This window comes from Pipistrellus hanaki, assembly GCF_964339955.1.
Source record: "Pipistrellus hanaki genome assembly, chromosome: 2".
In the NCBI taxonomy this organism is placed as follows: Eukaryota; Metazoa; Chordata; class Mammalia; order Chiroptera; family Vespertilionidae; genus Pipistrellus; species Pipistrellus hanaki.
Window position 1 is genome coordinate 7,178,001 of NC_140504.1, and position 12,908 is coordinate 7,190,908.

Here is a 12,908-nt window from a genome sequence, read left to right on the forward strand (position 1 = left end):
TCATCTCACTCATTTAGAAATAAAGAACATTATAATCTGATGAACAAAAAGATAGATACAGAGGCAGTAAAGCACTGAACAGACTGTCAAATTATAGAGGGAAGGCTGGGGAGTGTTGGGGAGGGGGAGGAAAAGATCAATTGAAGGACTTGTTTGCATGCATATAAGCACAACCAATGGACACAAGACTCTGGGGGATGGGGTGGAATGAGGGCATGTGACTGGGGTAGGGGAGGCTGGCCGAAGGTCAACGGGGGAAAAAGGAAATATATGTACTGCTATATGTAATACTTTAAACAATTAAAAAAAAAAAAAAGGTAATCTTCAGGTGATGAGTGTTTTACCACAATTTAAAAACCACACCCCCTCCACAATGGTGACTTCAAACACAACGTGACCCCCAAACCCCAGCCACCCAGCCACTCGAGCTACGCAGACACATGTGTACATGCCTATAAGCCATTGCAACTTGGAGTCTCTAAATTCCTCGCTTAACATGCTCGAAAGAGTAAAGACTTGAAAGTGATGACACATGGACGATAATGACAGTGCCATTCTTTACAAGTCTTCGCCCATGCAACACTGCGACCCGAGTTCCAGGCAACCATTATTCTAAGGAAGTTCAAAGTCTCCACGTGCCTCATAATTGTTTTAATGCCTAATCAGCAAAATCCACCGGGCTCAGATTGGGTCCCATGGCCTCCGGCCACTCCTCCACTGACCTTCCTGGGTCAGGATGAAAGTCCCACCCAGTGCCCTGCCCAGAGGACTTAGGCGTTGTGATCACTCAGCAACTCATTCCTAGAAGTACTCGTGGCTGGAGGAGACCCAGGTTGCTGAGAACCCCATTTCTCACCACTGCCACCATGGCAACGAAACCAGATGGAGGAAGCGCTCAGGCGGTGAAGCGAGTTTATTGGGGTGCAAAAGGAGATGCTGACAGGTCAAAGTGCAGGTCAGGTGATGGAACAAGAAATTGGGAGGGAATGGCAGGAGACCAGGGCAGGTGGAGGCTCTTCCTGGGAGGCAGGAGACTGAGGTTCAGGGCTCCTGGGAGCAGAGGTCAGCTCAGAACAGTGGAGACTGGGGACCCCATTCTGATTGGGGGCAGCCACCTGACACTGCTGAGGGCCAGACTGAGGGGTGGCTGGGAGGACCACGGTCACAGGGTGAGACCTGAGCTCAGCTGGCCCTGGGGAACATGACTGCTCAGCAGCAGGACCCCTGGGCCGAGGTGGGGACACAGCAGGCCGGGCGGGAGCACACGGGGCGGCAGAGCAGGGACATGCAGGAGGACGGGCGGCAGCAGCTGGGTTGGCAGGAGGAGGTGGGGCCACAGCAGGAGGAGGTGGGCACACAGCAGGCAGGCCTGCACACGGGGCGGCAGATGACGGACACGCAGGAGGAGGGTCTGCAGCAGGATGAGGTGCAGGAGGTGGGCTGGCAGCACGAGGAGGCCCCAGAGCAGACGGGCACACAGCACAGGGGCTTGCAGCAGATGGGTGTGCAGCAGACGGGCACACAGCAGGAGGGCTGGCAGCTAGACTGCTGGCAGCATGAGGGCATGCAGGAGCTGGTGCAGGAGCTGGTGCAGGCTGACTGGCAGGGGCTGGACCCACTGGACATCTGGCAGCAGGGGCTGGACATGCAGCTCATTGGGGTGCAGATGAGGGTCTGGGTGGGGACCAGGGCACAGCAGCTGGGGGTGCAGCAGGAAGGCTGGCAGCAGCTGGGGACACAGCAGGTGGGGGCGCAGCAGGAGGGCTCACAGCAGCTTTCTGGACAGTCGTCCGCCTGCCAGGAGGAGTCGGTGCAGGAGTCACTGGACCCGGGCAGGCAGGCGCGGTTGCCATAGCTCAGGTTGCTGGAGCAGACAGACAGGGCGGAGGCGGCCATGGTGGGGCAATGGGGCTGGAGGAGGGTGTGAGGGTGTGAATGTGTGAGTGTGTGAGTGAGTGTGAGTGTGTAAGGTGCCCAGGGCTGTTGGCTTTTATACCCTCCTGGGTGTTTGTTTTCCAAGCAGGAGGCACCCCACGCCCCCTTTCCTTGTTGATATTTTGAGCTGAGTCCTGGAAGTCCTTATTTCTCCTGGTTTATTTCCAGGAAAGAGGCTGCTGCTTGTGAATGTCTGTCACTGTTGAAGAGCGGGCTGACCCTGCCCCGTGTGTGTCATAAGCAAACACCCCGGAAACATCTGGAGTGGTGGAGCCCTGGCTGCCCCACCTGCCCTGCCACGCTCCCCTGCCAGCTGTTCTCCTGAGTAAGAGACAGGGCAGCGGGGCTGGAATTGGGGCACCACTGCTCATCACTGCGGGACACCCCCACACCCAGGTGGCTGAGGAGGGGCACCAGCCACTGAGGAACGCAGCAAAGGGGAAGGTAGACAGACAAGGGTCTCAAACAGCAAGAATGACAATAGCTTTGGCTATTTAAGCTCCTTTGTTTTCCAAATAAGTTTAGATTCAGCTTATTGATAACAAAAAACATCCTGTTGCAATTTTTACTGGGATTGCTTTGAATCTACAGAGCAATGTGAAGGAAACTGACATCACAATGTCTCCATCCATGAAGATGGTCTAATTCTCCATTTATTCATGTTTTCCTTGATTTATTTCATCCGCGTTTTTATAGTTTTTATTATGTAAAATTTATGCTGGTTTTCTTTTTTTATTTTGTTCTAAGTCATACTTTTAAACAAAAAGTTTGAAATCCAGTTGTTTATTAATATTATATAGAGGTGGGCAACAGTAGGTTAAATTACCAGCCATCATTACCTAAAATATATGTCATAGGTAAGGATACAAAATAATAATAATAATGAGACAAATAATACAAATAAACAGTATAATTATCAACAAACAAATAATAACCAAGAATAAGCTGTGTCACGTATTCATAACTATAAATCTACCTTTGCCCACCCCTATGTAGAACTACAATTAATTTCTACTATTTTAAGTCTGCATTCTTCAACCTTGCCAAACTCTGATATTTCCAGGAGACCTTTTGTAGATTCTGGGGGTGTTCTATGTGGACAATCATGTCCTCTGTGAACAGAGACAATTTCATTTCTGCATTTCCCATGTGCATGCCTTTTACTTCTGCCTCTGGTCTGGGTCAGACCTCAGTATGAGGTGGTGGGACAGGACATCTGTGTCTTGTTCCTGGTCTCAGGGAAAAGTGTGGTCTTTCCAATGGGAGGTGGTGTTGGCTGTGACATTTTCCCAGATGCCTTATATCAAGCTAAGGATTTTTTGTTCATTCCTAGGTCACTGCAAACCTCAGAGGGTACTCTCCCTAACCAATTCTCTGAGGCCAGTGTTACTCTGATACCAGCGCCAGACAAAGACACTACAGGAAAAGAAAGCTACAGGTCAACATCCCTTATGAACATTGATGCAAAAACCCTCAACAAATTACTAACACACCAAATTCAGCAGGAAATTAAGAGATTTATACACCTTGGTCAAGAGAGATCTGTTGCTGAAATGCAAGGATGGTTCTACATATGATAGTTGATCAGTGTAATAGACAACATTAGCAGAATGAGGGAGAAAATACATGACTGTCTCAATGGATGCAACCCCCCCCCCCACACACACACACACATTTGACAAAATTCAACACCCTTTCATGATAAAAATACTCAGCAGACTAGGAATGGAAAGGAACAGCCTATATATAAATACATGTGAATAAAGACATGAATATGTATGAAAAACCTACAGCAAACATCAGACTCAATTTAGAAAGACTGGAAGCTTTTCCTCTAAGATCAGGAACAAGATAAGGAGGCCCACTTTTGCCACCTCTGTTCTCCATAGCACTGGAGCCTCTGGGAAAGCAGATAGACAGTGAAAGAAATAAAAGGCATCAAAACTGGAAAGAAGTAAAATTATCTGTGTTCACAGGTGCTATCTTATTAAATGTAGAAAATCCTAAAAATTCTTAGGAATGGCTCATCCTTTAAAGTTTGCTCTCAGCTGAAACCGGTTTGGCTCAGTGGATAGAGCATTGGCTTGGGGACTGGAAGGTCCCAGGTTCGATTCCGGTCATGGGCATGTACCTTAGTTGCGGGAACAACACCAGTAGGGGGTGTGCAAGAGACAGCTGATGGATGATTCTCTCTCATCGATGTTTCTAACTCTATCCCTCTCTCTTCCTCTCTTAAAAAAATAAATAAAATTAAAAAAAATTTAAATTTGCTCTCAGCTTTGTCAGGTAGGACTGAACCACTGGGGCTAATTTTACCCACAGCGGAGGCAATGCCCTCTGAGTGGTCTCCCCAGTGTCCTGAGAACCAGGACCATGTTCTGACTGGCCGGTGGGGATAGGCTCTGCTTTGGGCGTGTTTGATTCTGGGATCAGCCCTCGAATTGTGTGCATTTCCCCAATCCCAGACTCTCAGGGGGTTGCTGATTATTACTTGGCTGACACTTGAAGGAGACCCTCTGAGGACCAGGAGTTCCTCAGGGCAGATCCCCCTCTCTGGCCCTCTGGCCATAAACACTAGCTGCCTGGGGCTGCCCATCGCCCAGGGCCGCCTCTGACTCAGGGGTGCATGGAGCGCTTGGGTTTCCCACAAGAGCCTGGAAATGCTCTCACAGGGGTGAGTGGGACTGATTGTGAGGCTCACTATGTGTGTTCCTTCTCTCAGGGGCCCTGGTCTCTGATCTTCAAGTCCACCATCTGAACACCATGGCCCCACGATTTGGCTAATGGTTTGGTGAGGTCCTGGCGGGAAGGTCACCCAGTCCCTCTGACTCTATCAGGGCTGGAGCAGCCCCTCCCACCATCACTCCCTTCCTCAGGTCTCTGCTCACAGTGCAGCCCTGTGGGTGGTCACAGGGGAGGGCCCAGCCCACAGTCTGTGCGGCAAGGAGCCCCAGGTGTTCCTGATGGGACAGAGGGTGGAATGGCCCCTGGGCCTGACAATCCTTAGACCAGGACTCTCTGCAGGAGACAAGCCTGAGGAAACCCAGGCTAAAGGGGACCAATGTCTGGTGAAAACCACATGTCCGCACCCCTCCCCATGGAATCAGATGAAGGAAGCCATCAGGTGCTGAGGTGAGTTTATTGGGATACCCAATGAGGTGCTGACAAGCTGAGAGTAGAGATCAAGTGACTCAACAGAGAAACTAGGAGGCAAGGACAGGTGTCCAGGGGCAGGTGGAGGCATCATGTAGGAGGCAAAAGCCGAGGGAGCGGTGAGATCCAGGGGTCAGGAGAGCAGAGGTCAGGTTAGTGGAAACTGAGGGATTCCATTCTGAATGGTGGCAGTCATCTAACACAGGTCAGGACCAGACTGAGGAATGGCTGGAAGGTCCACGGTCACAGGGTGAGACCTGAGCCCGGCTGGGCCTGAGGGACATGTTTGCTCAGCAGCAGGACCCCTGGGCCGAGGTGGGGACACAGCAGGCCAGGCGGGAGCACATGGGGCGGCAGAGCAGGGACATGCTGGAGGATGGGCGGCAGCAGCTGGTCTGGCAGGAGGAGGCAGGGCCACAGCAGGAGGAGGTGGGCACACAGCAGGCAGGTCTGCACACGGGACGACAGATGAGGGACATGCAGGAGGAGGGTCTGCAGCAGGATGAGGTGCAGGAGGTGGGCTGGCAGCACGAGGAGGCCCCAGAGCAGACGGGCACACAGCACAGGGGCTTACAGCAGACCGGTGTGCAGCAGACGGGCATACAGCAGGCCTGCTGGCAGGGGGAGGAGGTGCAGCAGGAGGGCTGGCAGCTAGACTGCTGGCAGCATGAGGGCATGCAGGAGCTGGTGCAGGAGCTGGTGCAGGCTGGTTGGCAGGGGCTGGGTCCACACGACGTCTGACAGCAGGAGCTGGGTATACAGCTCACTGGAGTGCAAGCAAGGGTAAGACAGGAGGTCGTGGTGCAGCAGTTGGGGACACAACAGGTGGGGACACAGCAGCTGGGGACACAGCAGGAGGGTTGGCAGCAGCTGGGGACACAGCAGGAGGGTTGGCAGCAGCTGGGGACACAGCAGGTGGGGACACAGCAGGAAGGCTGGCAGCAGCTGGAGGTGCAGCAGGAGGGCTCACAGCAGCTCTCTGGACAGTCGTCCGCCTGCCAGGAGGAGTCGGTACAAGAATCAGTGGGACCGGGCAGGCAGGTGCGGTTGCCATAGCTCAGGTTGCTGGAGCAGACGGACAGGGCAGATGTGGCCATGGTGAGGCAGCGGCTGGAGGTGAGCTGGGAGGAGTGAGCAGGTGTGTGAGAGCCTGTGAGTGTGTGTAAGCTGTCCTGGGACTCCAGCGCTTTTATATCTGGTCTCTGGCCTTTGTTGTCCCCACAAAAGGCTCACATGCCCCCTTTCCTTGTTGGGTGAGTGCAGGGCCGGGAAGCCTCATTAGGTGAGTCAGATGTCCGGGGGGACCTTGATGGCAGCCTGACCCCCGTTTGGCCCTCAGGGAAGCTGGTGCCAGGGCCTCACTGTGGTCCAGTGGATCCTCCTGCAGGTCTTGATGAGCTGGGGCAGAGTGTGGCCATGATTCTCTGGCAGATGGTGGAGGTGGTCGCTAGTAGAGCTGCTTGTGGTTGTGTTGGGTCCAACAGATTGTTAGAGAGACCTGCTCCTTGTGCTCCTGGAGAGGACCTCGGGGGTGGCCGGTCTCCGCAGTGGGGAGGCCACGTGCCGGGCAGGAGCAGAGGGCCTGGGTGGTGAGATCTCGGGGTTCTGGACCCTGACTCCGCCAGGTCCTGCTTGGTTCGCTCACTCTCACACCCACACGTAGGCGAGGAGTGGGGTGGGGTGGAGTGGACATTGGGCTGGAATGGTCGCAGGGCTGCCAGGCAGTCCTGGGAATTCAGAAGTGTATCAACCAGGTGGGCATGTCCTTTCACAGGGCTGACAAGGTGCAGGAATTGGAGTAGGGTGAGGGGAGAGGGGAGAACTTGGACCCAGTATGATGACTTACCAATAAATTATATAAACTAGATGAAATGAACAAGTACTCAGGAACAAAAGAACTGCAAAACTAATATTCTGAGAACTGCAAAGCATTGTTTTTATGTTAAAGAAATTCAAAATCAGTGAGAAACATCCCACGTTCATGGATCAGAAGACAATATTGCTAATTAGGCAGCACTCCCCCAATCTATCTACATATCTGTGCAGTCCTTCTCAGAATCCAAGCTGACATCTTAGTGAAGGTTGACAAGTTGATTTTACAATTCATATGGAATTACAAGGAGTGAATAGAAAAAAAAAATCTCGAAAAAGAACAAATTTGGAAGACTCACACTTACCAACTTCAAAATTTACTACAAAGCTACAGGAATCAAGACAGTGTGGTGCCGGCATAAGAACAGACAATACTGATTTATCAATGAAATAAAATTGAGGGTCCAGAAATAAACCCCACACATGTATGGCTATCTTCAACAAGGTGCCAAGACCATTCAATGGGAAAAGAATAGTCTCTTCAACAAATGGGGTTAGGACAACTGGAAATCCATAGGCAAAAAGAATGAAATTGGACCCCTACCTTATACCATACACAAAAAATGAACTCCAATTGGCTAAAGACCTAAATATAAGAGCTAACCCTATAAAACTCTTAAAAGAAAGAATTGGGGTACATTTTTCATGAATTCAGATTTAGTACTAGATTCTAAGATATGACACTAAAAATATAAGCAAGAAAGGAATAATAAGATAAATCTGACTCTACCAAAATTAAAAGGTGGTTTTGTGCCTCAAAGGGCACTACCCAGAAAGTGAAAAGACAACCAACAGAACAGGGGAAAATACGTGCTAATCATATGTGATAGTTGACTGTATCTAGAATATATAAATTCCTGTAACTCACGAAGAAAAGAAGAAAATAACTAAAATGACTCAATTAAAAACTGGGCAAAGGGCCCTGGCCTGGGGGCTCAGCTGGTTGGAGCATCATACCTTTCACCAAAAGGTTTGGGCTGGATTCCCAGTTGGAGCACATACCTAGGTTGCAGGCTCAATCCCAGTCACAGTGATGGAAGAGCAAGGACTTGGACTTGAAAACAGAAAGGGTTTGACACACGCCTAGGAAGGGCATTGTCTTGGATCCCACAGTACAGGAGGCAACCGATCGACGTTACTCTCTCACATCGATGTCTCTCCTTTCTCTCTCTCTTCCAAAATCCATAAAAACATATCATTGGATGAGGATTAAAAAAAAACACAAACTGGGTGAAGGATTTGAAAAGACATTTCTCCAAAAAAAGATACACAGATACACACATGAAAAACACGCAACATCATTACTCATCAGGGAAATGCAAATCAAAGCCTCAGAGCAATACCATTTCAGGCTCATGGGGACGGCTAGAATACAAAGGTCAGATAATAACAAGTGTTGACAAGGATGTGGAGAAACAGCAACCCCCAATCACTGCTGTTCCTCAACGTTAATCATAGAGTCACCATGAGCCAGCAATCCCACTCCTAGGCATGTACACCCCCCAAAATAAAAATATTTGTCCACACAAAACCATGTACGTGAAAGTTCAAAGCAGCATTATTCACAACAGCCAATGGGTAGAAAGAATGCAAGTGCCCATCAACCAATGAATGGATAAACAAATTGTAGTGTATCTGTACCGATGAATATGATTAGGTCATAAAAAGGAATGATGTACTGCCCTAACCGGTTTGGCTCAGTGGATAGAGCGTCGGCCTGTGGACTGAAAGGTCCCAGGTTCGATTCCAGTCAAGGGCATGTACCTTGTTTGTGAGCACATCCCAGGTAGGAGGTGTGCAGGAGGCAGCTAATCAATGTTTCTCTCTCATCGATGTTTCTAACTCTCTATCCCTCTCTCTTCCTCTCTGTAAAAAAATGAATTAAATATATATTTTTAAAAAAGAAATGATGTACTGACATGTGCTACAATATGGGTGACCTTGAGCACATACTCCATAGAAGAAGCTCTATGTTACGTGATTCCATTTATACAAAATGTCTAGACAAGGCAAACCCATGGGTACAGAAAGTAAATTAGCTGTCGGGGGGAGGTGAGAGCTTGTTTCGGGGGTGATGAACATGCTTCCAAACTCACTGTGGTGAGGGTTGGTCCTGTCAGTTCAATGTGCTAAACGTCACTGAATTGTGACTGTGAAGGGGTAACAGGTGTGGTATGTTTATTGTGTCTCAATAAGGCTGGTAAAAAAGGACTGGGCACGACAGGAAATGAAAAGATGAAGCAAAGCCAGCCCTCGGGGAATCCACATGTGGGAGTTCTCTGCAGAAAGGAATTATTGCTTCCAAATATTGGAGTCACATTGAAGAAAGTAGCTGGCAAGACAGAGACTTTATCTGGGGACTGGGATTCATATTTTTAGAAAAAGAAGAACATCGAGATTACAGGACTGAAAACACAATGGCTGCGATAGAACACTCAGCAGTTGGGTTTGAAGCCGATTCGATGGAGCGAAAGGAGAGAGGTTCGTGAGCAGAAGTCCCAGGAAAGATCAGACAGAATCACAGTCCTCAGGCAAAACCCACACGGAGGATCGCAGTGATGGAAGAACAAGGACTCGGACTTGTAAACAGAAAGGGCTTGTCACACGCCTAGGAGGTGCGTTGCCTTGGGAGCCACAGGGCACGGTGGCAAGAGATGCCACATCCTTCCCCGGGGCTCCCAGCCCAGCAGGGAGGAGGCCCAGCAGGGATGGGTCTGGGTGGCTGGACTGCAAGGCACAGGTAATCAGGCCCCAAAAGGGTATGTTTTGTTAGTTTACAGTTTACTTTTCCTGTTAAATGATGTCAAACTCAAAACTCTAAGCGGTATTTCTAGCCTAGCCTTTGACAGGTTAGCACACCAGGAAAATTATGGTGGCAAAAACTGCTGGCACAAACCCCGAGCAAATGGCCACACAGGCTCTGCCTGCACAGTCCAGTGATGGGGACCTCACGACCCATCAAGGCTGGCACGCCTGACCCCAGAGGCCCAGGGGACCTTGATCGGTGCCTCTCTGCACGTGAGTCAGCGTGCCTTTCGCACGCGGCACCGAGGACATCAACTGTCCTAACACGCAGATGAGAAGTGTCACTGACCTTAGGGGGGAGACTGGGAGCTTTCAAGGTGACGATGATGGAAAACTCTTCAGGGAAGAGATCGCATCTGACGAAAATCCTCGAGGCAGGGAAGCTCATGGCGTGGGGGCTGGAGAGCTGGAGGCCCAGCGCTCCTTGGACCCGTGTCACGCGGATGCCGCTCTCAGCGCCATTCGGAGGGACGGCCTCGGCCAGGATGTCCAGGGGGCGCAGATCTGTGCCAAGGAAATGACAGGCGGGTTATGCCAGAACGTTTCCAGGGTGCCCGTGTGGCTGGCCAGGTCTCAGCATGGCACAGAATCCTCGCCAGAACCCCAAGGGCTGATATCATAATTATCCCCACTTAACCCCCCACCTGGGCCTGCCGGTGACCTCTCATACCTTTCCCCACGACCTGGCGCATAGTGTGTTGAGGGACCAGCCCCAGCCCTGCCCGTGCCCCTCCTCCTTCCCCCCCCCCCCCTGGAAGTGCATGGTCCCACAGGGACAGGCTCACACCCATAAGGCATCGGGGCTGAGAGGTCAAGCCTGGCATCCCCAGTGCCCTCAGCAGTGCCACATCGCCAGCCAGACATGGAGACACAGAGGTCCCTGCAGCTGAGACTGGCAGAGTGAGGAGCCACAGCCATGCCAGGCTCCTCTGTCCCAGGCAGTTTACAGGCACTGGCTGGTTCTGTCCCCATGCACACACCTAGCGTGGGTGCTTTGTTCCTGCCTGTACTGGGACCGACTCCACCATTCCCTGCTGGCATGATGGACAGCGTTTTCTATTCCCGGTGTTCCCTGCGGGCCATCCCAGCTCATCTTGCCCATGCCCAGCCCAGGCTGGTGTACCAGGGGGTGTGATTATGTCCCTGCCCGCATGAAACCCTCCCCAGGCCTCTCCTCTGTAAATGTGGACAAGGACACAGGTGGCCAGTCACAGAGGACAGCTTCATCTGCCGCCCTGCACTGGGCATGAAGCGCCTGGCTGCCCACTGCAGTCACGTTGGACCAGACCTCAGGAGCCGGGCAGACAGGAGTCCCTGCAAAGCACACTGGCCCACAGGATGACCCAGAAATCCCAGGGGCATCTTCCCTGAGGGGTCAAACCAGTGCCCTTTCTTGAAGCCACAAGGGCTGTTGCCCAAGTGGGCCGTGAAGAGTCTCAGGTTCATTTCCAGCCATTTGTACAGAGTCAGGCAGCAGCGCCCATGAAAAGAGTGGGTAGCAATGATGTTGGAAAGAGGGGCTTTGAGGCCTGAGGGTCTATACTATAAGCCAGATTGGGGGATTGGAAATCTTATCCTTCCATTCTCTTTAAAATCAATGGAAAAAATATCCTCCTGTAAGAATTAACCATTAAAAAAATCCCTCACAAAAAAGCATTTCATGAAATCCAACATCATTCTTGACAGACTCTCTCAGCAATAAAAGGGAACTTCTAGCCTGAGAAAGCTAAACTAGAAAACACTGCAGCTAACGTGGTCCACACAGGAAAGACTAAATGTGTTCCCAAGTTCAGTCATGTGTGAGTCCACGTACATGTGCCTCCTTGCTCTGTCCATGGGGAGCGCCCGGGAGAAGTGACACGCTCGCACCACTGAGCACTCCTGGTTCCAGACCTTGGTCTCTACCTGCCATCATCACCGAAAGGGACCAGCAGGCCTTGGAGAAGTGGCTGATTCCAGGGAGGGGACAGGGGAAACGCAAGGGCAGCTGGCACCAGAACGTGGAAAGTCAGGGAGAGTGGCATGCCAAAGGGGTCCAAGAGCCAAATGAAGACGCCCCTGGTGGTCAAAGTTGGGATGATTCGAACAACAAAAATAGAAAATGAGCCCTGACTGGTTTTGCTCAATGGCTAGAGCTTCAGACTGTGGACTGAAAGGTCCCAGATTCAATTCCGGTCCAGGGCACATCCCCAGTGGGGGTTGTGCAGGAGGCAGCTGATTGATGTTTGTCTCTCATTGATGTTTCTAACTTTCTATCCCTCTCTCTTTTCTCTGTAAAAAAAAAAATCAATAAATATATATATATTTTTAAAATAGAAAATGATAATATTGCCATCCAATGCAATAAAATGAGTACTTTTTAGTCCATATTGAAATAAATAACAGAACAAATAAGCAAATGGAGGAGAAGAGACCACTCTTCCTTAGAGGAGAATTTTAACTAGGAAATGGCGATGGATTGAGGAGGGAGAAAATCACCATGAGAACGCTGCAGTGGCTGGCTGCACACAGCCCCCGACAAACAATGAAGCCATCGAGCAGATGTTTCAATGAAATATCTATTTTCAAAGTCTTAAAAAAAAATCTCCCCCAATATGTACTAATTACAAAGGGGAAAAGGTTCACCTTCCCAGAGATAAGACGCATGGACAGCCTGCACCCTGCTTCCCTGGACCCATGACTTCGGTGAGATTCTGCCCCCAAATATAGCAGCCCCAAACGAATTGTGAGAACACATCAGACAAACCCAACTTGAGGGACGTTCTGCGACCCACCCAACCCGTGCTCCCCAGAAGTGTCAAGGTCACAAAGGACAAGGCAACGGAGCAATTGTCCCAGGCAGGAGAAGAAGGAGACTTGACAGGTGCCATGCGGGGTGAGGGATGGAGGGAGGGCATTTGTGGGCAACTGGTGACTTGAATATAGTCAGTCCTTTAGTGAACACCAGTGTGGTTTCTAAAATTTGGTAATTGGTCTATGGCTATGTAAGACGGGGACACCAGAGGAAGCTGGGCAAGGGGTACAGGTAAAGTCTCTGTACTCTTTTATATGATTATTTGATAAAATAAACTTCAAGAAAATCATCCCGGGAGCTTCAGCCATCCGTGGACAAGCAGAAGTCAGGTGCAGGCTGCCAAACCCTG

At 50.6% G+C, this 12,908-nt stretch overlaps 3 protein-coding genes across 3 annotated transcripts in view; all 3 read right to left on the reverse strand.

Moving 5' to 3' along the window:
- The window catches only part of TSPEAR (thrombospondin type laminin G domain and EAR repeats), a 105,434-nt gene that overhangs the window by 21,241 nt on the left and 71,285 nt on the right, over positions 1-12,908 (reverse strand). Inside the window, exon 2 of the mRNA XM_084873737.1 lies at positions 10,055-10,269. Coding sequence (XP_084729863.1) covers positions 10,055-10,269 — 215 coding nt within the window. The remainder of the gene's footprint in view (positions 1-10,054; positions 10,270-12,908) is intronic.
- On the reverse strand, positions 1,210-1,920 carry LOC311617318 (uncharacterized protein; the record flags this gene model as incomplete). The annotated part of the gene is made up of 1 exon (XM_084873763.1): positions 1,210-1,920. The coding sequence occupies exon 1, from the start codon at positions 1,894-1,896 to the stop codon at positions 1,210-1,212; it is 687 nt and encodes a 228-aa protein (XP_084729889.1). The 5' UTR covers positions 1,897-1,920.
- LOC311617306 (uncharacterized protein) lies at positions 5,379-6,185 on the reverse strand (the record flags this gene model as incomplete). The annotated part of the gene is made up of 1 exon (XM_084873749.1): positions 5,379-6,185. The coding sequence occupies one exon, from the start codon at positions 6,183-6,185 to the stop codon at positions 5,379-5,381; it is 807 nt and encodes a 268-aa protein (XP_084729875.1).